Genomic DNA, 23,174 nt, shown 5'->3' on the forward strand with positions numbered 1-23,174 from the left:
TTCTGGATATTACTCTTCATTATATACAAAGGATATGATAGAAGTTTTGTTTTAGAAAAGCTAAATTGGTGTTACTGTGCAGGGTAGATAATAAATTTGACTAGAATTACCAGGTGTGCTGAGATACTGACTCCCTCACTCTCTGGAGCAGGCAGAGTCCCCGGGCCCATTGCTTCATGTTGAGGGTAGCCTCATCTCTTCACTCCAGTGTTGTACAAATATTGCCATTTTCTGTGGATACTATGATGTAAAAGGTTGGGAAGGACTGGATTAGAGGGAGGGAAAAAATTTGAAGGCTGTTTTGTGAAGGCTCACCATACAATGAAAAGAGCTTAATGAGGGCAGGGGTTCTTAGTCCATGAACACAGTCTATAAATGTACTTCAGGAAGTCCATAAACCCCTGGTAATATATTCAGAGTTTTGCATCAGAAGGGCAATGATAATAACAATAACAGGAACAGAATTTTCCAGGTACCTCTTGAAGCACTTCATATCTTAATTCTAATCATCATAACTTCATGAGGCAATGTGCTGAATTGGATATTTTCCATTTAACACTCTCTATTTTTCTGTGCCCTAGAAGGCTGGTGTAAATGTACCTGAGCTTTGGTTTCAGATTTGAGTTCAGCAAATTGGAGGCATCAGTAAGGAATCAAAGAGTGGGAGAAAAGCGACATCCAATGTGTTCTCTTCTCAAGGCTGGGACTAGGGTGAGGTAAGCAGAGGCCTAGGGTGCAAAATTTAAGGAGGCACTCACTCTTGGGCTGGCACTTACACAAACTTGAGAGTGCATGCCTCCTTAAATGTTGTGCTGGAGGTGCCTGCTTGCCTCACCCTAGTCCTCGCCCTCATCCCTCTAGGCCACAGGCCTTTGCTCTATTACTAGCCCTGGGGTACTGCACCATCCCTTACACTACCACATCTTCATAGTCTGTTTACTAAATTCTTTTCAATTATCCAGTTTAAGGTGGTTATTTTTTCCCCTGCAAGGACCCTAACTGATACAGCCACTGCCTTAGTTTGGGTTCCCCTAAAAGGAGAACCTATGACAAGGGATGATGCAGGCAGTTTTTTGAGGAGGCATTGGGGGAGGCAAGGAACAGGAATAAAGGTAGGAAGAGTAAGACAAGAAAAGAGGGATGAATATTAAACTGGTTATTGGTATAGGCAATAACCAGCTTTTTATTCCGCTGGAAACCCTCTAAGAAATGATGTAGACAATGCCTGAGAATTATCCTCAGGAAGAAGGAGGCTGGGGCATTCATCCACTGACTGCCAGGGTCATCATCGTTTCCTGGAGCTCAGGGGCCCTGGACCCCTGGGACCTGTTGTCCTGGGTCCGTCTTGACATCTGCATTCCTCATGTCAGCTCCACACCTGGGTCTCTGGACTCCAGGACCCACCTCTCCTTCTTCTCTATTTCCTTAGAATCAGTCAGTGGCCATGTTGTCTTTGAGGGCCCAGCCTGCACTGAGAAGCAGGACATCTGGAGACTTGAAGGCTGTAGCGATGGGGAAAGGGGAGAGGCCTCCAGGCCTCTTTTCTTCTTCCCTTCCTCAGTGCCTAGCAGAAAGTTCCCAATAAATGGTCAGAACAACGACAAAAAAATGATGTGGACAACTGTAAACTTAAATGGTTGAGAATTGTCCGAAGGGATTTGGATTTCCAGCTATTCCTAGGCTATGCTGCAGTTGGAGAAAGCCCTGAGGCAGAAGAGCAGAGCTACTCACCTCAGCCTGCTCGAGGTGGGATGCTAGCAGCTGACAGAAATTGCTTCCATGCTGGCCTGATTCCAAAGTGGACTGAGGGGTAAAAAAGCATCTGCTCCAGGTTTGTACTATTATTCTCTCTATTTTATAGGTGGTGAAACTAAGGCACAGGGAAGTAACTGGCTATAGTCACCCATCTAGTAGGTGGTTTCCCATCTGCCCATGGTTTTCACAACACTCCCTTTTCATTGTATGGCAAGCCTCACAAAGTGGTCTGTGACCCAAAAATGATCCACAGCCATATGACATTGTTCAGGAGACCCTTATTTTCTGCAACGAAAGGCTATATTCTGTACTTTCAGTTCAGCCCAGAATTTTATCAAAAGGGTGGCAGAGCTATAGAGATTGAATGCACAGACATGCTTCTTGTGCTAAAGCCAAGTCTTAAAAGGGAAGAAACTGTGAGACTGAGATGGGGACATCCAGATAGATGTGCCTAAGTTCCCTGAACCCCCAGATTCCTGAGCCTTCTGGCCTGACAGAAGGGTTCCTTCTCTCTTGCTGGAGGAAAGCAGACTCCCATTACTTGGAGACCATTCAAGGCCTCACCTTAGTCAGTTGCCTCACAGGATATTTACGCCCTCCTCTCCCCTCATTGCTTCTTCACTAATAACTAGGAGTAGATCTCAGTATAGACAGTGTGGAAAGTACAGTCCCTACTATAGAAGATAATTATTTATTCACAAGAAAAGCCACATATATATACAGAAACCAAAAATTTCATAAGATAATGGATCTTGAGAGTAGTAGACCAGCAATGTGTAAAGCCGGATAGGAGAGGTTGTTGATATAGGGACACTCTCCAGTGGCTGGTGACTTAATGTCCAGCAAGTCTTGTGAGGACAGCAACAGGAAGCTTGGACACAATGGTAATCTCCAGTAGGTGAAATGAGGATATCAGAACTGTCGGGGCAAATTATTAAGGAAGGGTCAGGAGGCTCAGAGGAGTGAACTTTTTAGAGTGGATTTATGTGAGACCAGAGAACTTGCCAGCTGACTGTGATCTGTGGGAGGGCCCAGAGGGTAATCCTTTCACTAAAGCGATAAGATTGTAGTAGTGAGTAGGTATTGACTTAGTTGAAGGGCTCATTGGTGACTGTCCTGTGTAGCCCAGAGATGGCAGTAGGAGATGCCCTAGGATCAGTGAATATGATAGAATTCCAGAATAGCAAAAGCAGTTTGCAACACTTAACCATCAGAAGCAAAGAGAATGTAATTACCAGGCAGGGATCATTGACATGTAGGGGATCTGTGGTGTTCCACAGACCATGGTGTTTCTAGGGGTAAGATAGAGCAGAAGCTAAGGAGGGTATTGACTGATTTACATAACAATAGAAACAACACAAACAAGAACTGTTAAGCAGGTGTCAAATGCCAAATGGAAAAGCACGATCTCTGGACCCATTTGCTGATATGAGTTCTCAAACCCAGAGCCATAACTTAAAGGGAATATGGGTTCCCCTGAGGGAGTTCTCTGCAACACCACCAGTATATACAGTACATACTTATACCTCTCTGTCAGAACCAAGGCCATTTTTTTAGAGTTGTTGTACATTAGGGAAATGGAAGATGTCCTACTCTTTTAAGGTTGTTGGACATAGGGTGATCTACATTAATGCAGGAAATTCGAGCTGCCACCATAACTTCCCATTAGAGTGGAGCATACAGGGATCGGGTGATAGAGTCCTGGCCCAAATCTGTTAGCTCCAACGGATCCATCAACTTATGGTCATTACTCCAGTCACTGAGGGCATAATTGAGATGGACATACTTAGCAGCTGGTAGAACCATCACGTTGATCCTCTGACCTATAAAGTAAGAATGATTAGGGTAGGGAGGGCCAAATGGAAGCCCCTAAAACTGCCTCCTCCGCTCTACTCCATAGCAAAGATGGTAAATCATAAACACAATCTTACTCCAGTGGAGTTGTAGAGATTAACATCAACCTAAAAGACTTGAAGGCTGCAGATGGTTTGCTTTACTAATATGGTCCCTCCAAAACCAGATAGACCATGGCAAATGATGTGGACAACTGTAAACTTAAATGGCATCATCAATCATAGAGGCTGTAGCAGATGTTGTATCTTTGATTGAACCAATCAACACAGCCTCTAACACTTGCTGTGTGATTTTGATCTGGCAAATGTGTGCTATTTATATTTAATTTCTATCAGGAAAAAAAGATTAAAATCAGTTTGCATACACTTGGGAAGGTTCAGTTCATATTCACTCAAAGCTGTGAACGCTTTCCTATGAACATTCTCAGGGCTGGTTAACTCTCCTGCTCCTTGTCATGATACAGTTCAAAAGAACTTTGATTATCTGACTCTTCTTCAAAACATCATTCTGATCTATTTTATTGATTGCATAGTATTAATTGGATCTGGGAAGCAGAAAATGGCAAGGGCTTTTGGTGCCCTAGTAAAATACATGCATGCCAAAGGGTGAAAGATAAATTATCAATGTTCAGGGACCTGCAATGATGATTATATTTTTAGGAGTTTAGATATCTGAGGAATGCCTTTGTATCGCCTTTAAGGTAAAGGAAAAGTTATTGCATCTTTCAGCTCCCACCACTAAGAAACTGAGAAAGAGTATTTGGTGCACCTCTTTGGACTGTGCAGGTAGCCTATGCTATACTTGGAAATACTTCTCTGACTGGTTATCATGTGAGTCAAAAGACTGCCAGTTTTGAGTGGGGTCAAGAAAAGAGTGGGCTTGGCAGCATGTCCCAGATGTGATACAAGCTGCTTTTCCGCTCACTTCATAATAATGTCATAGATCCCAAGATGCCAGGTGGTAGGTAATGATGCTGGGTGGAATCTGGCAGCAGAATCGCAGCAGAAATTCCCAGGTTTCCTGGGTAGGCCAGGCTTTCCACAGCTAAACCATTCAGAAAGCACCTACCAGCATGATAATGAGCTCCAGCAGAAACTGATCATTTGACTAGGGAACATCAAATGATTATATGACCAGAGCTCCCCCTCAGGATGTGGATTTTGTAAGGTCAGGTGTGTACAGCAAGAGTCCACTGAACAATTGAAATGGTGCCCATGAGATCACATCTAAACAGGTCCAGAAGTTGTTAAGGTGAACAGATGACCCAGATCTCCATGTCTGTTGTATTTCTCAGCTCACACCTATGGCTTGGTGAGGTGTTCTCTAAGACCAGCTGATGACAGAGGAAAATGCTCAAGACTCAAGACTAGTTCAGGCTTGGTATGTTGGTAGAGCTGAAAATGGACTGCTACTGCATTACAGTCCCACAAGGGAGGGGCCCTAAAGGACAGTGGTGAGGAGAATCCTCCCAGTTGGCAGAGCTTCAAAACATACATTTAGTCATCACCTTTAAATGGAGAGAGAAGTAGTCTGAGATATATAAAAGCATAGTCTTGAGCAATAGTGAATGGTGTGTCTGAGTGGGTCAAGGGCCTGTAAGATATAATAGCAAATCTGGGAAGAGGCATGTGGCAGGACCTAAGAGATGGGGCAAAGGTATGTGGATCTTCTGTCCCAATTCTAGATCCACTAGAGATCATCTACCACAGATGAGGCATTGAACAACCAGATGGACATATGGCAGACTGTGTTTTCCAAAGGTGGTCACCAGTATAGCCTATCCTTCATATTTTTCTTACAATGTGACCTTGGCACTCCTCTCATTGTGTGATGAAGTCTACGTTCTTTCTTCTTGAACCTGGGCAAAGCTTTATCACCTCAACCAATAGAATATTGTAGAAAAGACGTTCTGTGAATTCTGAGGCTAGATCTTAAAAATTCAGTGCATTTCCACTTGCTACCTCGGGGTTATCACTTGGAGCCTGGGCATCGTGCCTTTGAGTACCCCACACAGAGGAATGACATGGAAAGAACATATGTAGGTGTTCCGGCCCACAGCCCAGTTGAGGTGTCTGCTGACAACCGGCATCAACAGCTAGTTCTGTAATTGAAGATACCTCCAGATGATTCTAGCCCCCAATTGTTGATTCACCCCCAGCTGTGGTCTCAGATATCTTGGAGTAGAGAGAAACCATCTCCACTATGCCCTATCCGAATTCCTGACCTGCTGAATTTCATGTAAGAAAAAACCTGCTTGTGGAACTGCAGTTTCTCCTCTGGCCGTGAGAGGGAGCACTTGTTCCTTAGGGACATTCCAGTTGCTAAAACCATGCTCACTCCCATTCTAACCAAGGCTGGTGCCCTGCCTAGAGTGGCAATGAATTTTCCTCCTCTCCTCTCAGGGCCTGGTGAGGTCAGGGGCCCTTAGTAAAACTTACTTTTTTAATTTTCCCCCTCTCCTCTCAGGGCCTGGTGAGGTCAGGGGCCCTTAGTAAAACTTACTTTTTTAATTCTATTTTTAATTTTTTGAGGAACCACCATAGTGTTTTTCATAGTGGTTGCCCAATTTTAGATTTCCACCAGCAGAACACAAGGGGTCCAATTTCTCCATATCCTTGCTAAAACTTAATTTCTGCATTTTTTTTAAATAGTAATCATCGTAATGGGTGTGAGGGGGCCCTTATAGTTTTTAAAGTCATATACATCTGCCCTCATATTTCCTAAGGGATAGGAGTATCATCATATCTGTCAATAGGGTCTTCTGGTAGCTGGCTGTTTCTATTGTCTCTGGTAAGGACAATAACTAAATAACTGAGAACTTGGTCACCGCTCTCTCTTTTGAGGCAAGCTAGTATTCTGAACCCTCATTGACAGCTGTTTGCTTTTTATAGACAGCCAAGAAATTTTACCTCCTACCTTGAAGCAATATGGTGTAATAGCTCAAAGCGTGGACTATGAAGCCAGAGTCTGGCATTGTCATTTATTAAATCTTGGAAAAGTTACTTAGTTTCTTCAGCTTATAATAGAGTTATGAGGAGTAATAAGTGAATACATAAAAACACTTAAAGCAATTTCTGGTGCATGGTTGACAGTAGATGGTAGTAATTGTTATCACTTCATCCCATACCCAACTATACCATCCACACTTCCAACTGCTATAGAAGGTAGGTAATTCCTATGATCACTTACTATTTTACAGGTGTGAAGCTGAAGTTTAGAGAGGTTAAGTAATTGACTCAAGCTGACACAGCTCGTAAATAGAGGCAGTAAGATTTGTTTTCTGAGTCTGACCCCAGAGCCTTCTCCTAACATGACTCTGGTTTGGCAGAACAAATGACATTGATGGAATTGTCTTTGGCGAGGAAAGGCAACTATTATTAGTAGTAGGCAACTGGAGACTGGTCATTGTTCCATTAACTTTCCCTATTGTGTCTCTCATCCCAGGAATGGAGAGCAGATGTGAACATTGCTGCCAGCCACTCACTTGTCAGATGAGAACTGAGTTGACCATGCTCATTACAAAATTAATTTTTAGGTCTTGGTGGATTTAACAAGGAATGTGAAATGTAAGTCTCCACAGAATTTATAAACTTTAATTTAGAAGTGCTTCTGATTCTAATAAAAATCTATTTTTACTTGCAGTTAGATAGCAAAGAAAAAAAATCTCTGTAAAGGTTCCGGATGCCTCAAAGGAAAATTTGATTAGATGATCCTATGTTTCAGTAACACACATGAGAAACTTCTGAACAACTTGTTAAAATCAGATGTTGTGCCCCATTTTTGATTTAAATTCCATTACACTTTTCTCCAGGAATTAGCAAAAAAAAATCTAATAATAAAAATTGTTAGCCGCTATTGTACATCATAAGGAATAACTTGTTTGAGTTTATTCTGACACAAATATTAGTTACAAAAATGAAAGAAAATATCAGAAATTCTGATTAACTCTGTTAAAAAAAAAAAGATAATCCTAAAGCTTACCTCATAGATATTTTTTTTCTTCATGATATAGAATGAGCATGAAGATATGCATTTTTAGTTACAAGGACTATTAAGGAGAAAAACATTCCTGAAATATAGTAAAAAAAAAAAAAATTTGATTTACACTCTATTGGCCCTGTGTATTCAGAATTAATTTTAATTCTATATGGATTGGGATGACATTTACCTTCTCTGTATCTATGATGAAAGGATTTATTAATTAAACTCATGCAGTAGTAAAGGAGGAAAATTTAAAGCAGTTTAATGATTTTTGTCTGCAAATAGTGCTACTAATTTCATGCCAGTCTTTTTTCTCCCTCTTATTACAGAGACTACTGGTCTCTCTCAGGGCTCATGTCTCCACCTGTGGTCTTCTTACCAAATGATCATCTGGAGCACAGGCACTTCCCACCGTCAGGTCAAATCCTACAAGGCTCTACATAAACTGAGTGTCTTCTCCTTTCCCTGCCTGGAGCAGGCCTTACTGGTAGGCTACCCATGTCTGTCAGTGGTACCAGCCCTGTCTTCCAAGAGTATCAGTGTGAAGAAACCACCTGCACATCAAGCTTCCTTCTCTCTCAGAAGGCCAGTCTGGGATTGTCCCCGAGTTCATTTCAGTCTTGCAACTCTCTCTTCAGTTTTCCATTCTTCATTCCACTTCCTAGCCCTTGAAACAGCTCCACTGTTTTGCAGTCCTTAAACCCTGACATCTGGCCGGACATCTGATTCTCACTCTCGAAGCTTGGTTGGGGCCCTTCAGCAACAACCCCTCATCCTATTCTTGGAGTGTACTTGTTCAGATCTCCTCATTGGTTTTACTACTTGTATCTTACCTTCTCCAAGGAATCATCAAATTAATTTTTTCTAAAATACTTACTTTCTTACCATTTTCCTTCTTAAGAATCTATAATGTCTTATTGCATATTAGATAAAATACAAATGTCTCTTCTCTATATGTAAACCCTGCATCACTTGATCCTCCTTTGGTCATTAAATCAGTAAATCAGTTTCATTTACTAGTCCTTGAGTAGATCAGAAGATCTAATTAGGCCATTTCTCTTATCTCAGCCTCCCCACCCCGGGACACACACAGAGTTTCCTTCTCTCTGTCTATTAGAGGAGATGCTATTTCTTTGGGGATGCCCTGTGTTCCATCGATCTAAATTCTGTCAAATTAAAGATGATTTCTTTAAAAATCATCTCCAAAAAAACCATCTGAGACTAAGTTTATTCCCACAGTGAGGTTCTAAATAATCTTTGAATATATAATCTTCTGTATATTCTTGGAATCCCAGAGCTGGATTCATTCACACTTCACATCAAGTTTAGCACTGCCTCCCACAGCTACCTTGAGAGATTCATTCTTCCCTCAAACCTGGTACTGGACAGGTACAAAGTTGAAACAACAACGTGTCTGTTCTCAAGAAGCTTATACTCTCTCTAGTAGGGGAGACAGACACAGTTCATTACAAAGCAGGAAAGGTGAAGGGACAGAAGACTGTACAAGGCAGGGTGGTGACACCGGGGAGAAAGTTATTAAATCTGAGCAATAGGGGAGAGGAGTGATGCTTGTGCTGTGCCTTGAGGGGTGAGGAGGAATCATGCAGATGACAAGTCAGAGAAAGCATTCCCAGGGATGGAGTGCAGGGAGTGATCTTTTTCTTAATTTGTCTAGCATGGACACATCAGTTGGCACCATGCCACCCTGCACTTGTTTGTACATCACTTGGAAATCAATGTCGTGTTTAACAAACATCTTGATAGCTTCCAAAGAGAAGATACATACTTTTAGAGGAAAAAAAGGTCATGTTTTCCATTGCTTTTGTATTCCTCACATTTTTTATAATATCAGGTGCAAAGGAGCTATTTTATGTTTTGTTTTAATGTAAAGGGATACTATAGACCCATTGCAATGATGGATTTGCCCCACTTGTTCAGCATTCTGAATACCAACCATTTATTTCTTCCCGCTCCAGTCTCTGGTATCTATCCTGCCGTTTATTTCTGTGACCAACACTGTGTGCACACAACATGACTTGTCCATATTATGAAAGAGTCTTTGGCTGTAGAATGAAATAGAACTGATTGGGCCATATGGGAATGTAAGCTGTGGTCTTGGGCTTCCAGATTGAATGTTTAAACAAGTGAGTTAACCAGCCACAGGCTGGTTCTGCATACTTGCTTGTTGAATGATTTGAATAATCCCTTTATAATATTCTAGACATGTTAAGTTATGATCATTCTGAGCTTGACAAGTCATCGCAAAAGATTTCTTTCCTTTTCAGTGATGCTTATTAAGACTCTTAAGATCTTGAAACAGGTCTGCTTCTGCTTTGTAGCTCTACTCACCACCATCTCCCCTGCAAATATTTGGTTCTAGTGTGGCAAAGTGAAATAAAATCGAGTATTTGAAGGCTGTGGGAGGAGAAAGGTCTGTGGCAGTTTTTTCTTTTATGATAGATGTGACAGATGCAGCAGCTATTTGTCCCCTAATATCTGTTCTCGCTTCTTCCATATTAGTAGAACCCTGATTTTTAACTGAGTATGTGGTTATCCTGAATTAATATTCAATTTTCCACATGCTCTTGCAGCTTATTGTGGCAATGTGACTAAATGCAGAGCAATGGGATGTGGGAGGGAGTAATATTAGCAACTGCTCGATTGAGTCCTTTAAGAAAGGAGCATGCTCTCCCTTCCTGATTTTTTCACTCTTCCACTGACTGAAATGTGGTTGTGATGGTTAGCTAACCTGGACTTTGGAGACGAAGGCAGCACCTTTGGTTAAAAGAGTATAAAGATATAGTAGTCCTCCTTTTATGTGTGGGATAAGTTCTAAGACCTGTAGGGGATGCCCGAAACCACAGATAGTGCCGAACCTTACATATACTATGTTTTTTTCCTATATATGCATACTTAAGATAATGCTTAATTTATAAATTAGGTACAAGAAGAGATTAACAATAACTAATAATAAAATAGAACAATTATAACAATATTCTATAATAAAGTTATGTGCAGGTGATCTCTCTCTCTCTCTTTCTGATAACTGATCTGATAAGAGAGATGGCTCTAAGTGACTAAAATGTAGGTAAAATATACAGTGTGATTGAATATGCTGGACAAAAGGATGATCCAAGTCCTGGGCGGGACAGAGTGGGTGGCCTTAGATTTCATCATGCTACTCAGAATTCTGTGCAATTTAAAACTTATGAATTGTGTTTTTTTGGGATTTTCCATTTGACATTTTTGGACTGCTGTTGACTTCAGGTAACTGAAAACACAGAAAGTAAAACTTCGGATAAGGGGGGACTACTGTAGAAGGAACCTGGGCCCTTGACTGCAGCTACCACATGACTCGTAGACTACTTATGCTCAGAGCTGTTATGTCAGAGAGAAATAATTGTCCTGTTTAAACTATGATTGTTTTAGGTCTCCGTTTCAGCTGCTAATTAATACATTGGGAATAAAAACGTTATGAGGTTCAAACTGTCAGCTGAGTGACATGAACAAGATGAGAAACATTCTTTTAAAGATATTTAATAAGACTTTTTTTTCAAATCAGTACAAAAATTTAAATACAAAAATGATTTGCTATTGACAAGTCTCAAATCTATCATGGAAACTCGAAAAAGTTACCAGTCTGTTCACCGTTCATGGTATTCTGTAAAATATTTGAGAATAGTCACCCACTATAAACATTCTTTTCCCCTGTAGGATGTCATACTGCTTAAAACTCTGTATTTAAATAACAATAATGCCAGTTGGGTCCATTTCACATGGAAAAGTTCTAGTTAATTTTGAATAAAATAGGGATTATAGCACCATCCCTAGAGTTTAGACCGCTTGATTTTTTCACCTGCTTTTATACTAATGTGTTAACATGATGTGCAACACTCAAAAGAGAAACACAGACACATAGATAATTATTTAAAACTCTTTTTTTAAATTAAATGGAGTAATTCATTTAGCTCTGAGATTAGCACCATTGTAGAATACACAGTATCTGGCATAGATTTTGCTCCTCCCCTATCTACAAGTTAGAAGCATATGCCTGATAATACACACAAACACACACATACACACATACATACATACACATATAGGCAATTGAGTAACAACCAATAAATAAGTTGGAAGATATTTGAAAAGTAAAATTTGGTTTTAACTAAATAGGTACTTTCTCTCTTACTTGGTGGAAATAAAAAGCCCATACATGTACAGATAAATACAGTTTTACAAATCAGCTTGATCTGACTTGCTTCCAAACCTTTTCAATGCAGCCGTTCAGCAGAAGGAGCTCAATGCATCCACATTGCCCCCATCGTCATCGGCACCAAACCAGCACTCTCAAGACCAACCCGAAGGATGCTTGGCCACATACATGCTGTCTGCTTTGAAAATGAAAGCTGGGTGCGACATTTTTTGATGGGAAAATTTTATCATATAATTAGCAGTGAATAAGAAACCCTATGGTAATGAACTCATTTCTGTTTTTAAGAAATTGAGAAAAAATAATATACCATATCAGAGAAAAGACATATTAGTTTGAAGAGAATTTTCTTGATGGTTAAAATGATTCAGATTTGACATAGACACATTTCCATGTGTTTATACCGTATTTATTCGTGTAATTTCCCATCTGTAACTATCCCCTCAACTCCTCTTAATTTTGAGGAAAAAATACAAGATTCCGCCACCCAAAGCCCACATTCTTTCCTCCAGTGACTAACAGTGTCAGCAGTAGACTCATAGTTGACTTGAAATGCTTTGTCTGTGTTTTGAGACCATATTTGTATCCTGAAGCCATTAGTATGTACCTAAGTGAAAACATGGAAAAATATTTATTTTTCCTTTTAAACTTGTATTTACTCTGACCACGTGCTGAGTATGGGGTGACATAAAAAGCATGAAATGTCATTGCCCTTTGACATTCTAGGTATCTCTTCCACAGATTGCTTCTAAAGAAATAGTTCTTTTCCTACAATTTTAGTACCTACATCAGGAAGCAGTACAGTCATTTTTCAATTTAAAATTTTAGAAATTACTTTTTCAAGAAAAAATTATTTTCCTTTGTAATTCTGAAAATCCCCCCCACCCCAAAATAAATGAAAGCTTGAATTTGGGGATTGACTTTGGAATCTCAGACGACACAATGATTTGCATGTGCACTACACAGGGAAATTTCCTTGAAATTCAACGGTTACTGAAAAATATTGATAGCCTCTTCATGGATGAAACCTCATTGTGGAGACATGTGTGTGTAGTCAAAGGAGGGGGATTTTTATATGCATTTAAACAAAATTAATAACTGCTATCAATAATGAGTATTCCACCAAACTGGAAAGTTATGGGGGGAGAGGGTTATTCTTTTTTCTTATGACTTCCAGGTATTTATATTAGTTGGGCTATAGTGGGAAATTATACAGCGAGAAGAAAAAAGAAAAAAATCAGAAAACAAGCAAGCAAACATACAAACAAACAAAAAGAACCTTTGAAGAATAAATGAGTTAATTACTACTCATATCTCCGAGATGGTGTGTTAGCTCTATGCGGGGCACTGTCTTAAGCCCCACAAAAGTGTCTCACCTAGTGCTAGGCACAAAGAAACATACAAACAAACATACAAACAAACAAAAAGAACCTTTGAAGAATAAATGAGTTAATTACTGCTCATATCTCCCAGATGGTGTGTTAGCTCTATGCGGGGCACTGTCTTAAGCCCCACAAAAGTGTCTCACCTAATGCTAAGCACTGGGTAAATATACAGCTGTCAATTGGTTCGCTTGTTCTTCTAGAGACACTAGATACACAATTCTGAGTAGGACTCCTGTTGCTAAAAGACACAGTCCCTGTCGGGAGAGAAATAGCCTTTGCACTAAAGCCCTACCATGGCCCCCTCACCGCCTCCCACCAGGGCAGTAACACTGCAGAACTCCTCCCCCACATTCCATGGCCAAATATCTGCACAAATACAGAGGAAATTATGCAAGTAAATACGGTATATAATTGTTATCATTGACATTTCTTTAAGCCATATTTATAAATATTTTAAAGTAACAATATGAGTGAGTGACTTTCATTAGCTATGATCTTCTTTCATACTGAAATTTTTTGACTGATCTGAATAAGCAGGTTATCATGGAAGCACATAACATACAACAGCTAATATGATTCCAGTGGGTATAACACAAGTGTCAGTACTTGATACATAAATCTATCCCATCATTTTCAATTACAAGCTGCTGTGCAGAGCATACAACATGCATCTTAGTTTTTATTTGTACATGATGGTTCGAATGTTCACTTAAATATAACTTTCCAACTATATATATGTTTTGAAGCAATTACGCTTTTCATTCGAATTTTTTGGTGCATCATTTTCTTCTATAAAATCTCTCTTTTGTTTCCTTTGTTTTACATGGGATACAATAAATATCCTGAAAAGGAGGAGTGGACGTACTGTCCCGCGTAGAGCCCCGCAGCCTGTTCTGAGGGCATCTGGAGGAACACTCTGTCTCCGGGCCTGAGCAGCAGCACTGCGCTCCCTGACGCCTGGTCCAGGAAGCCCTTTTTGTACTCGTCGTACGTGTACATCATGGGCTCGTTGTTCTTGAACAGAGCGACCCACACGTTGCCTCCCTTGCAGTGAACGTGGTACACAAAGTAGTAGACCCCCGGGACCTCGCAGGTGAAGATGCCGGTCTGAGGGTTGTAGTTTTGTCTGCCGTTATAGAGCAGTTTGTCAAACTTCACTGGGGCCCCCACGGGTGGGAAAGGTGCTGTCAGCTCAGCGGTAAATGCAGGCATCTCTTGGGCTGGCCCTCCGTTCTTGCCTTTCTTAGCCCCATAGGCATGGGGGGGTTTCACTCCATCAATTCCCAGCCCCATATCTGGCAAATACTCTCCATGGGGAGGTGGTGTAGGGGGCATCACGGCTGGGGGCCCTGGGGGCCCTGGAGGGCCTGGGGGCCCCGGAAGGCCAGGCTGGCCTTGAGGCCCCAGGGCACCAGGCTTCCCTGGGGGGCCATGAAGTCCTGCTACTCCTGGCTTCCCAACTCCAGGGAACCCAGGGGGCCCTGGGATGCCCGGTTCCCCTTTAGGGCCTGGGATTCCAGGTGGTCCAATGGGGCCACTAGGGCCTACAATACCTGGGATGCCTGGGGGGCCCTGTAAACCCTGGTCCCCTGGGATTCCTGGTTCTCCCTTTGGTCCAAGCATCCCTGGAGCACCAGGGAGCCCTGGCAACCCTTTGTGCCCTTCTTCCCCCTTGGGCCCTATGGGCCCTGGCAAACCCCTTATCCCAGGGGGCCCCACTTCTCCAGGGAAACCTGGCTTTCCTGGGAAGCCTTGAAGCCCTGGCTCACCCTTGGGACCTGGTGGCCCCTGTGGCCCCACAACCCCACCTTCTCCTTTGGGTCCAGGAAAACCAATTGCTCCTGGAGGGCCCATAGGACCTGGGATTCCAGGCAGGCCTGGCTCTCCTGGGGGACCTCCCATTCCAGGGGCTCCTACTGGTCCTTTTTCCCCTCTAGGTCCCAGAGCCCCAGGAACGCCCCCTATACCCCTGTCACCTTTGGGCCCTGGGAAGCCTGGTTTTCCGATTCCTGGAAGGCCTGGGGGTCCTGGCAGCCCAGGCAGTCCTTGCTCTCCTTTGCCACCTGGAAATCCTGGCTGGCCAGGGATCCCATCCTGGCCTGGTTTTCCAACTCCAGGAATCCCAGGAGGTCCTTGAACCCCTGGTATACCAATAGGGCCTTGTGGCCCAGGTTCACCTGGAGGACCTGGTTTTCCCAGGGGGCCCTGGGGCCCAGGGAAGCCTGTCACTCCTGGTTTGCCCACTCCAGGAAGTCCGACAGGGCCAGGAGGGCCATGCATCCCTGGAGGACCCTTTAGGCCAGGCAGACCTGGCATCCCGAAGCCTTTTTCTCCTTTAGGACCCTGAAGGCCTGGAGGTCCTGCTGGTCCTTTGGGTCCTCGCTCACCCTTTGCACCTGGTTGCCCTGGTAACCCTGGCCCACCTGGTTTCCCAATGCCAGGAAGTCCATGAGGCCCTGGGGGTCCTTGTGGTCCTGGGATCCCCATGGGCCCGATCTCCCCTTTGGGTCCAATTTCGCCTTTTGCCCCAGGCATTCCCATGGCTCCTGGCTTTCCTGGCATTCCAGGCATACCTGGCTTTCCAATTCCGGGATATCCCTGTGGCCCTGGTTTTCCTTTGATTCCAGGTATCCCATGACCTGGTAAACCAGGGGGTCCAGGTGGTCCTCTTGGGCCAGGCTCTCCTCGGGGACCTTGCTCCCCTCGTAAACTAGCTAATGGTGTTTCTACTGGGAAAGGAGACAGGGGAGAGAAGGAGAGAGGGGGAGAGAGAAGGAGAGAGGGAGAAAGATATTAATATTGATTATCGTTCCCTTCAAGGAAGTCATGACAGTGATGATTTAGTTCTGGCACATTTGCTTGTTACTTATTAAGAGGAAAGACTAAGAATAATGTGCTCATCTTCCAGGACTGTATGTTATCAGTACTTAAAGGATAATCAAACTGACAATTTCTTTGACATAGTGTTTTTGAGAACTGATATCTGCTGCTATTTTTATCAGCATTGGTTAAGTGAAAAAAAAAATACTTCGAAAATAATAAACATTTTTCTCAGTATAAAACTATTATGTTGTGTTTATTGTAGAGAATTTAGAAAATTCAAAGAAAGGTAAAGAAAAATTAAAGTTGCCTATAAGCCCACTACTCAGAGATAATCACTTGACATCTCGTGTTCTAGGGTGTGTGTGTGTGTGTGTGTGTGTGTGTGTGTGTGTGTATTTTAAACAATTTTAGAATCATTCTTCATTTTAATTTTTCTATTTTTTTTTTTTTACTATTTATTGTTATTGTATTTTTCCATGTCCTTGATTTTTTAATATAATAATTTATGGCAAAAATCTTTCCTCTTGTGCAAAAATACAGTATGATGTGGATGATGACAGTCATCATGTGGACTTGGGGAAGAATTGTAGTATTTTATTTTGTTTGTGATTTAATAACATCTTCCACATCTGTCCTCTAGAGCAGTGGTCCCAAACCTTTTTGGCACGAGGGACCGGTGCTCCTATGAGACTCTAATGCCTGATGATCTGGGGTGGAGCTGAGGCGATGGGGAGCAGCTGCCAAAAAGATAAAGCTTTGCTCACTTTGCCACTGTTCATCTTCTGCTGTGCAGCCTGTTTCCTAACAGGCCACAGACCAGTACCTGTCAGCGGCCTGGGGGTAGAGTAGTATAGATTTGCTTAATTTATTTAATGTGCTGTAGGATTTCCTAAGGCTCAGACATTCATTCTTTAATATGTTTTTTTCCCTCATTTGCAAATTGGTCAGCATCGGTTAAGTAAAAAAAATCTTAAAATGAATAAAGGAACACTTTTCCAAGTATAAAGCTTGGAGATATTATGGTGTGTTTACTATAGAGAAGTGAATAACATATTTTAGGGTTTTAGGATGACAAGAATGTGGATATGGAATACAGCTAGGATTAGGAGTAGGAAGCTAGCTTCTCTTCCTGGCTTTGAAATGAGATCTTGATTGGGTCACTTAAGCCATCAGTGTCTCTGCTTGTCTATCTGTATAGTGAGAATAATACAGTCACTACAAGATTAGGTAATAGGTATGAAAGGTGTTATGCTTTCGAATTGTTATCGAAATACAAAGCATATGATATTATAAATAATTATAAACACAACTCTGAATCTCCCATGCTGCTGGGAGTAATGGATAATGTAAAGAAATGAAATTTATGTTCTCAAAGTCATTTCAATCAAAGGCTCATCTTAATCATGACCATTGCATTTTTCACTGAGCTACTGTCAGGAACAAAATGGAACCGTAGAACTCATATTCTTTCCAAATTCCCTGATTGAAATCTGGTACCCATTTGAATAAGCGCAAAAAGTGCCAAAAGCCATGCAGGCCATTCAAAAAAGGAAGGAAAACAAATGGCCTAGATAATCCCCATGGTGGAATATCAGCTCCTAAAGCAAAGAAAATTGGGAATACTCCTTTCATGCTAATAGATATTATGAAAGTACTATTAAGGCATGTTATTTCTAAGCAGTGAATTGGGTAGCTATTGTATCAAGGGAATATCTGAGGCAGGGTCACATCTTATTCATCAGAAATGCTTTGTTTTTAACACAGTGCCTAGAACTTACTCTGTTCTTACTTAGGGTTTGTTGTAGGGCCAGCTGCAACAATTCAAAGTTCTTATAGTGTTTTAGCATTTACCTGGCACTTTTACTGATTTTATGTCATTGATTCTCTCAACAATCTTACATTACAGAAGAAGAAAAGTAGTTTCAGAGAGGTTAAATGACTAGGTCTCCTTCATTTCTGGCTTCTAGACATTCAAGTCTCTGAGTGCCAAATCCAGCAGTTTTCTAGTAGTGGAATTTCCTGCTTTTGCAGGGACCAGTGAAGTGGCCTCCACTTCATCAAAGGGAATTGCTACTCTGATGCAGTACCTTTCCTGCAAATGCTAGGTTTCCTAGAACACCAGATAAACTGACTGAATTTATAAAAAAGCGTTGCTCACAGTGATAGACATTTTGTAGGTGTTGAATAACTAATAAATATGTCTAGGAAGTAATAGCAGAGATTTTCAGATATCATCTCTAGATGCAGTCTATGCTTCTTAATTTCCTTCTGTCGGTTTATTGATTGACATGTATAGTAACTTAATTAGAGCAGGCTTAAAAACACTTGCATTTATCTAGCACCTAGTTCACAAAATGCTTCCATGTGATTTTTTTTTTTAAACACAGCAAGTCCTTACAACATTGCTTTTCTAATTCAGAACACTGATGGTCATCTTTCTTTTTTTTTTTTGTCACAGCTTTGTCTCCCGGCATCTGGTCCAGAGCCTGACACAAAAGTAGATGCTCATCGAATAATTGCCGAGTGTTTGAATAAATAATAAAGAATGAGGAATAAACTATTTATTATTAAATATGTCTTCTGTCATTTGATGCTGTTAATATAACAAAGCACCACATAAAATGGTAATTTTGTCTATATTTTTCTTTAAGGCTTAAACTTTTCCATGATAGAGTTTAGAACACAGTAGGCATTTAACGATCATCAGTAATGCATTCTGAAATAATATCTAAAATTTAGCTCCTCCTCCACCTGATTTCATAGTTTAGGATTTTGGAAGGCAGCTGTTCTGCAACAGCACAGGAGTTTGATGTTACCTTTGCCTTTCTTGGGTGCTGCTTCCTTGCCCATTCTTGGCACCGGCTGAATTTCCTTCCTATACTGGGGTAGGTGTGGATACTCTTTGCCATACTGCATGTGAGGCAGCTCCTTGCCCATGGTAAGGCCATCTTTGCTCAAAGGCATGTGAGGTACTTGCTGGCCCAGGGGCTGGTATTGTGGAATTTGTGGTGGGATTTGAGCAGGAATTTGAGGCAGCGGCTTGATTCCATAGTAGGCACCAGCCTGAACGAGCCTGACGGAGCCCAGGGAAATGGTAAGTAGCACTCCCAGCAGCTGCAGAGGGGCAGGTGGCACAGCCATCACCTGTGGAAGAAAGGAATGTACCAACATGGTGAAACTGCAGGCCAAGTGATTGGAGTAAATTTAGAGAAAGAAACAACAACAACAACAAAACCAGTCTTTATTATCAGAACTTCATGAGTGGAAGACAAACGAAAAGGAAGATGTTACCTTTCAGTAGAAAGTAAAGAAATATCAAACAAACAAAAACCAGAAAAGAGTAGAATCTGTCAAAGGCAACTGGTGGGAATATAGATTATAGGAGAGGCTGCTAGTTGTCCTTGAATATCAATTCTTCCTTCTTCCATAATACTGCAGCCCTTGATTTTCAGCTGTAATAGAGCAGTCTAGAATAAAGACATTTCAGCCAGATGTGTCCATGTGACAAATTTCTGGCAAATTGGATATAGTTGTGATGGGTATAACTTCCAAAAAGGATCCTAAAGGGAAGTGGATGTGCTCTTCTTCTGTCCTTCCTGCAAGGTGGAATGTGAATATGTTGCCTGGAAACAGACTGGACACCTTGGACCATGAGGTGAAAGCTGTGTACTGGGTGGTAGAGCAATGAGCTAGGAGAAACCTCAGCCCTGGTTGAACTTGGAAGCACCATGATGATCTTTAAATCTGAAAATTGTTTATGCAAGAGAAAAATAAAGGTCTACTTTCTTTAAACCACTATTATTTTGGATGTCACACATTTGCAATAAACTTAATCCTAAGATAGAGTAGATTCTCCAAAAGGAGGCAAACTTGGCGGCAAGTCAGATTTTGTTAGTAAGTGCCAAAATTCTATTTTAAATGGAAACAGTTGATAATTTACAGGCTTTGTGCCAGAAGCTGAGATTTTTCATTTTCCAGATGCCCTTTGACTGCTACGATGTGGTCACAAATACATATAAATGTGAAAGAACAAACAAAGCTGCAAAAGTCTGAACTGGAAAGGTTTTTCATGTGGCAGTCCTAAGACGTCATTATAAATATCACTATCATAATTTTGCACATGTGGGGATACCATTTCTTTCTTCTGTTCTAATACTGTGAAGTCATTCATTTATAATTTGGCTAATTGGCTCTAGAGTCCATTAAACTTTATCTTTGTACTATTGCGAAAGGAGTTTATAAAAACAATTAAGTTGTATAAATAAGATGGATGTTTAATTACTCATAATAAACTGTTTCTAAGCTCTTTAATAATACGCTTTGCAAATTATCAGTTAATAGAATAAATATAAAGGGAGCTTACGTATCTGTTTATGAAAACTAGTTTGGAAAGACTTTGGAAACGCCTAGGGCTGAAAACTCAACAGCCCAGGGAATTGCAGTGTTCGCAAATGCCACTAGAGGGCAGGCAAGTGTGGTACACATCGACGTCTGTGCTGTTACTCTTCCCCTGTGCAAACACCAGGTACTTTGCTCTCACGCCTTATTAGGGGACTTAATGAAAATCTGAATCCTAAATGGACTGTCATCATAATGCTGGGGAGGGCTGTGTGTGTGTGTGTGTGTGAGTGTGTGTGTGTGTGTGTGTGTGTGTGTGTGTGTGTGTGTGAGAGAGAGAGAGAGAGAAAGAGAGAGAGAGAGATTCACAAATTTTAATGTATCTTCTGGAAAACTTAATTAAATAAACTTCTGTCTATAAATAATTCAATTCCTATTCTCCTGACAGTTTGTTTTCTTTGCTTCTGCCTTACTTAATTCCGAAGCATAGTTTTCCACTTCTTAGAAAATGTGCGTTGACTTTGCAATATCCTACTTAAAAGTAATGCCAAGAATGTGAACAGGCTACAGAAAAATTATTTTAACAAAAAGCACCTAAGAAAATATTTAATTAAAGAATACCCACCACAAAATTCATTGCTTTACAATTTTTCTAAATATACTAACTAATCATATTTTTTTTTCCTGCTGGAGAAAAAATAAATATCTGCCAGCAAAATGATTTGTAAAACTTTCTCCATTTCACAAATCAGAATAAGTCTCAAGAACTATTTATTTCAAGTGTACTCTAAATAATTTATGTACTGGTAAATGGGAGAAGATAGAAAGCTGTTATTTTCTGTCCTTTTAAGAATTAATTGTAGTAAACCTTTTGGATAAAATTAATACTGATTTATACACAATAATAGTCAAATTTATTTTGAGTGAAAAAAGAACATCTGCTATAAGTATTTAATGATAATTTATTGAGTACTGACTAGAAACAATGCTAGAGTCATCTGAAGATTGCAAAGATGAACATAATATGGGTCAGTGGGCCCTGCCCTCAAGGAGCTTCTACTCCTTTAGTAGGAGTGACAGATGTGTAAAATATTAATGAGTAGCAAAGAATATTCAGGAAAAATGTGAATTTTCCTTCCACTTCTGTTCTCCAGTATCTAAAAATCTCCTTCCTTTGAATCAACAACTTTTCTCATTTTATGCAATTGTTTCTAGAGATATTCTGTGAATACACACATACAATACACACCCCTTTAAGATACAAATTATAGCATACTATGCACACCACGTCCTTACTTTTTTCGCTCAGAAGACCAGAACTTTGGACTTTATTTCTCATTTCGCTTATCTGTTTCTGAACAGATACTTCTAACTCCTTCATTTGTTAAAAATATGACTCTATTGTTCTCTAAAGTGCTGTCCGGCTCTAACCTTCAGTGCCTCAAGCAGTCACTAGAGAGCCGAAAGTGTTAATCCATACCAGAAATATGTAGTAATACCTGCTAATGTATAAGCTGGGACTTAATTCTACCTTTGGGGATATATTAATTTAATTATTAAACCCTAAACTGATGGTAATGTCTTTAATAATAAGCTGGCATGCTTTGCCCTTCACTCTTTCATCAATTCGGTAAATGTGTTGGATTACACTTAATAATCCTTAAACCAGGACAACCTAATGAAACACCAGAAACCTGGAAGGAGGCAAAATGCCTGGAAGAATACCGACTGAATATTAAATGCCCAGTGGGATCCTTCTTTACTACAATTATTTCCTCTCTAGGCTTGACCTTTCTCTCCCAGAAACTACCTCCTTCTGTCTGCCATCAGTCCTTTCTCTAACATTTTATTTAAGTAAACATTGTTCAGTTTTAACTTGAATATTTATGCAGGGGCCCTGGTTAGAATTTATTGCTTTATTTATCCTTACCAATTTTACTCTTGTCCCTGAGGATATTTTTGGTGGTCAAAGTGGTGTGGTGTTTCTCCCCAAATCACTTGAAAAAACATCCAATTTGTGTAGCACTATATAAACACCTGGTACGAAGGAGGAGTTTCAGAATTCTTAATGAGAAGAAATGGGGAAAGTGGATTTTCTTGCTTCCTTTTCCTTTTTCTGAGGATGCAGAACACAATAATGTTTTGAGTTCTATTTGATAGTTTTTAAAAATTTCTGTTTGATAATGTGTGTGAATATACATAAATGTAAATGTATATAATGTGTGTGGACACTGCCAGCCAAAATAGCTTAGTGATGGGTGTCATGTCATATAAGAAAAGCATCATAGACACCAAAAGACCTGGAGTTAAGCTGTAGCTGTGATTTTTTGTGTCTATGACTTTGGGCAAGTCTGTTAACTTCACCAAGCCTCTGTTTCTTTACCTATAATATAGAAATTATAATCTCTGCCTCTCCTGCAGAGTTATTCAAGAGCACAAATGATAATATGAATTCTTCGTGAGCTGAAAAACACTATTTAAATTTAAGTTATTATTAATAGTGAGCAAAAAGACAAATGAAAACAAACTGAAAAGTCAAAGATTTTCAAACAAGGATATTAGCCAAAGTAAATCTGAGGTTAGCTGCAATAATGATACGCTTAACATGAATAAAACACCAATGGCCATTAATGTACATGTTAAAAATGGTTAACGAAAAATAAAAAAAAAGAAGGAAGGAAGGTAGGGAAAGAAAGAGGAAGAAAGAGAAAGAAAGAAAGGAAGAAAGGAAGAAAGGAAAGGAAGAAAGGAAGAAAGGAAGAAAGGAAGAAAGGAAGAAAGGAAGAAAGGAAGAAAGGAAGAAAGGAAGAAAGGAAGAAAGGAAGAAA

At 40.5% G+C, this 23,174-nt stretch overlaps 1 protein-coding gene and 1 long non-coding RNA gene across 6 annotated transcripts in view; one reads left to right on the forward strand and one right to left on the reverse strand.

Moving 5' to 3' along the window:
- Positions 1 to 18,580, forward strand: part of LOC105288364 — a 20,250-nt gene extending 1,670 nt beyond the window's left edge. Inside the window, exons 2-4 of one of the 3 annotated variants that reach the window (XR_002779089.1) lie at positions 7,054 to 7,175; positions 7,920 to 8,077; positions 18,467 to 18,580. This is a non-coding gene — a long non-coding RNA (uncharacterized LOC105288364). Of the gene's footprint in view, positions 1 to 7,053; positions 7,176 to 7,919; positions 11,675 to 18,466 lie in introns of those variants that run through there. The other 2 variants (XR_895594.2, XR_895595.2) reach the window with 2 other exon arrangements.
- COL8A1 (collagen type VIII alpha 1 chain) overlaps positions 11,112 to 23,174 on the reverse strand; it is a 136,664-nt gene continuing 124,601 nt past the window's right edge. Inside the window, exons 3-5 of one of the 3 annotated variants that reach the window (XR_002779082.1) lie at positions 18,825 to 19,152; positions 13,329 to 15,914; positions 11,112 to 13,176 (exon numbers count right to left, since the gene is read on the reverse strand). Coding sequence is in view for 2 of the 3 variants with exons in the window: in XM_011354510.2 (XP_011352812.1) it covers positions 14,005 to 15,914; positions 18,825 to 19,149 (2,235 nt within the window). In the remaining variant the exon portion in view is untranslated. Of the gene's footprint in view, positions 15,915 to 18,824; positions 19,153 to 23,174 lie in introns of all 3 variants that reach the window. The other 2 variants (XM_011354517.2, XM_011354510.2) reach the window with 2 other exon arrangements.

Source organism: Pteropus vampyrus, unplaced genomic scaffold, assembly GCF_000151845.1.
Source record: "Pteropus vampyrus isolate Shadow unplaced genomic scaffold, Pvam_2.0 Scaffold1, whole genome shotgun sequence".
In the NCBI taxonomy this organism is placed as follows: domain Eukaryota; kingdom Metazoa; phylum Chordata; class Mammalia; order Chiroptera; family Pteropodidae; genus Pteropus; species Pteropus vampyrus.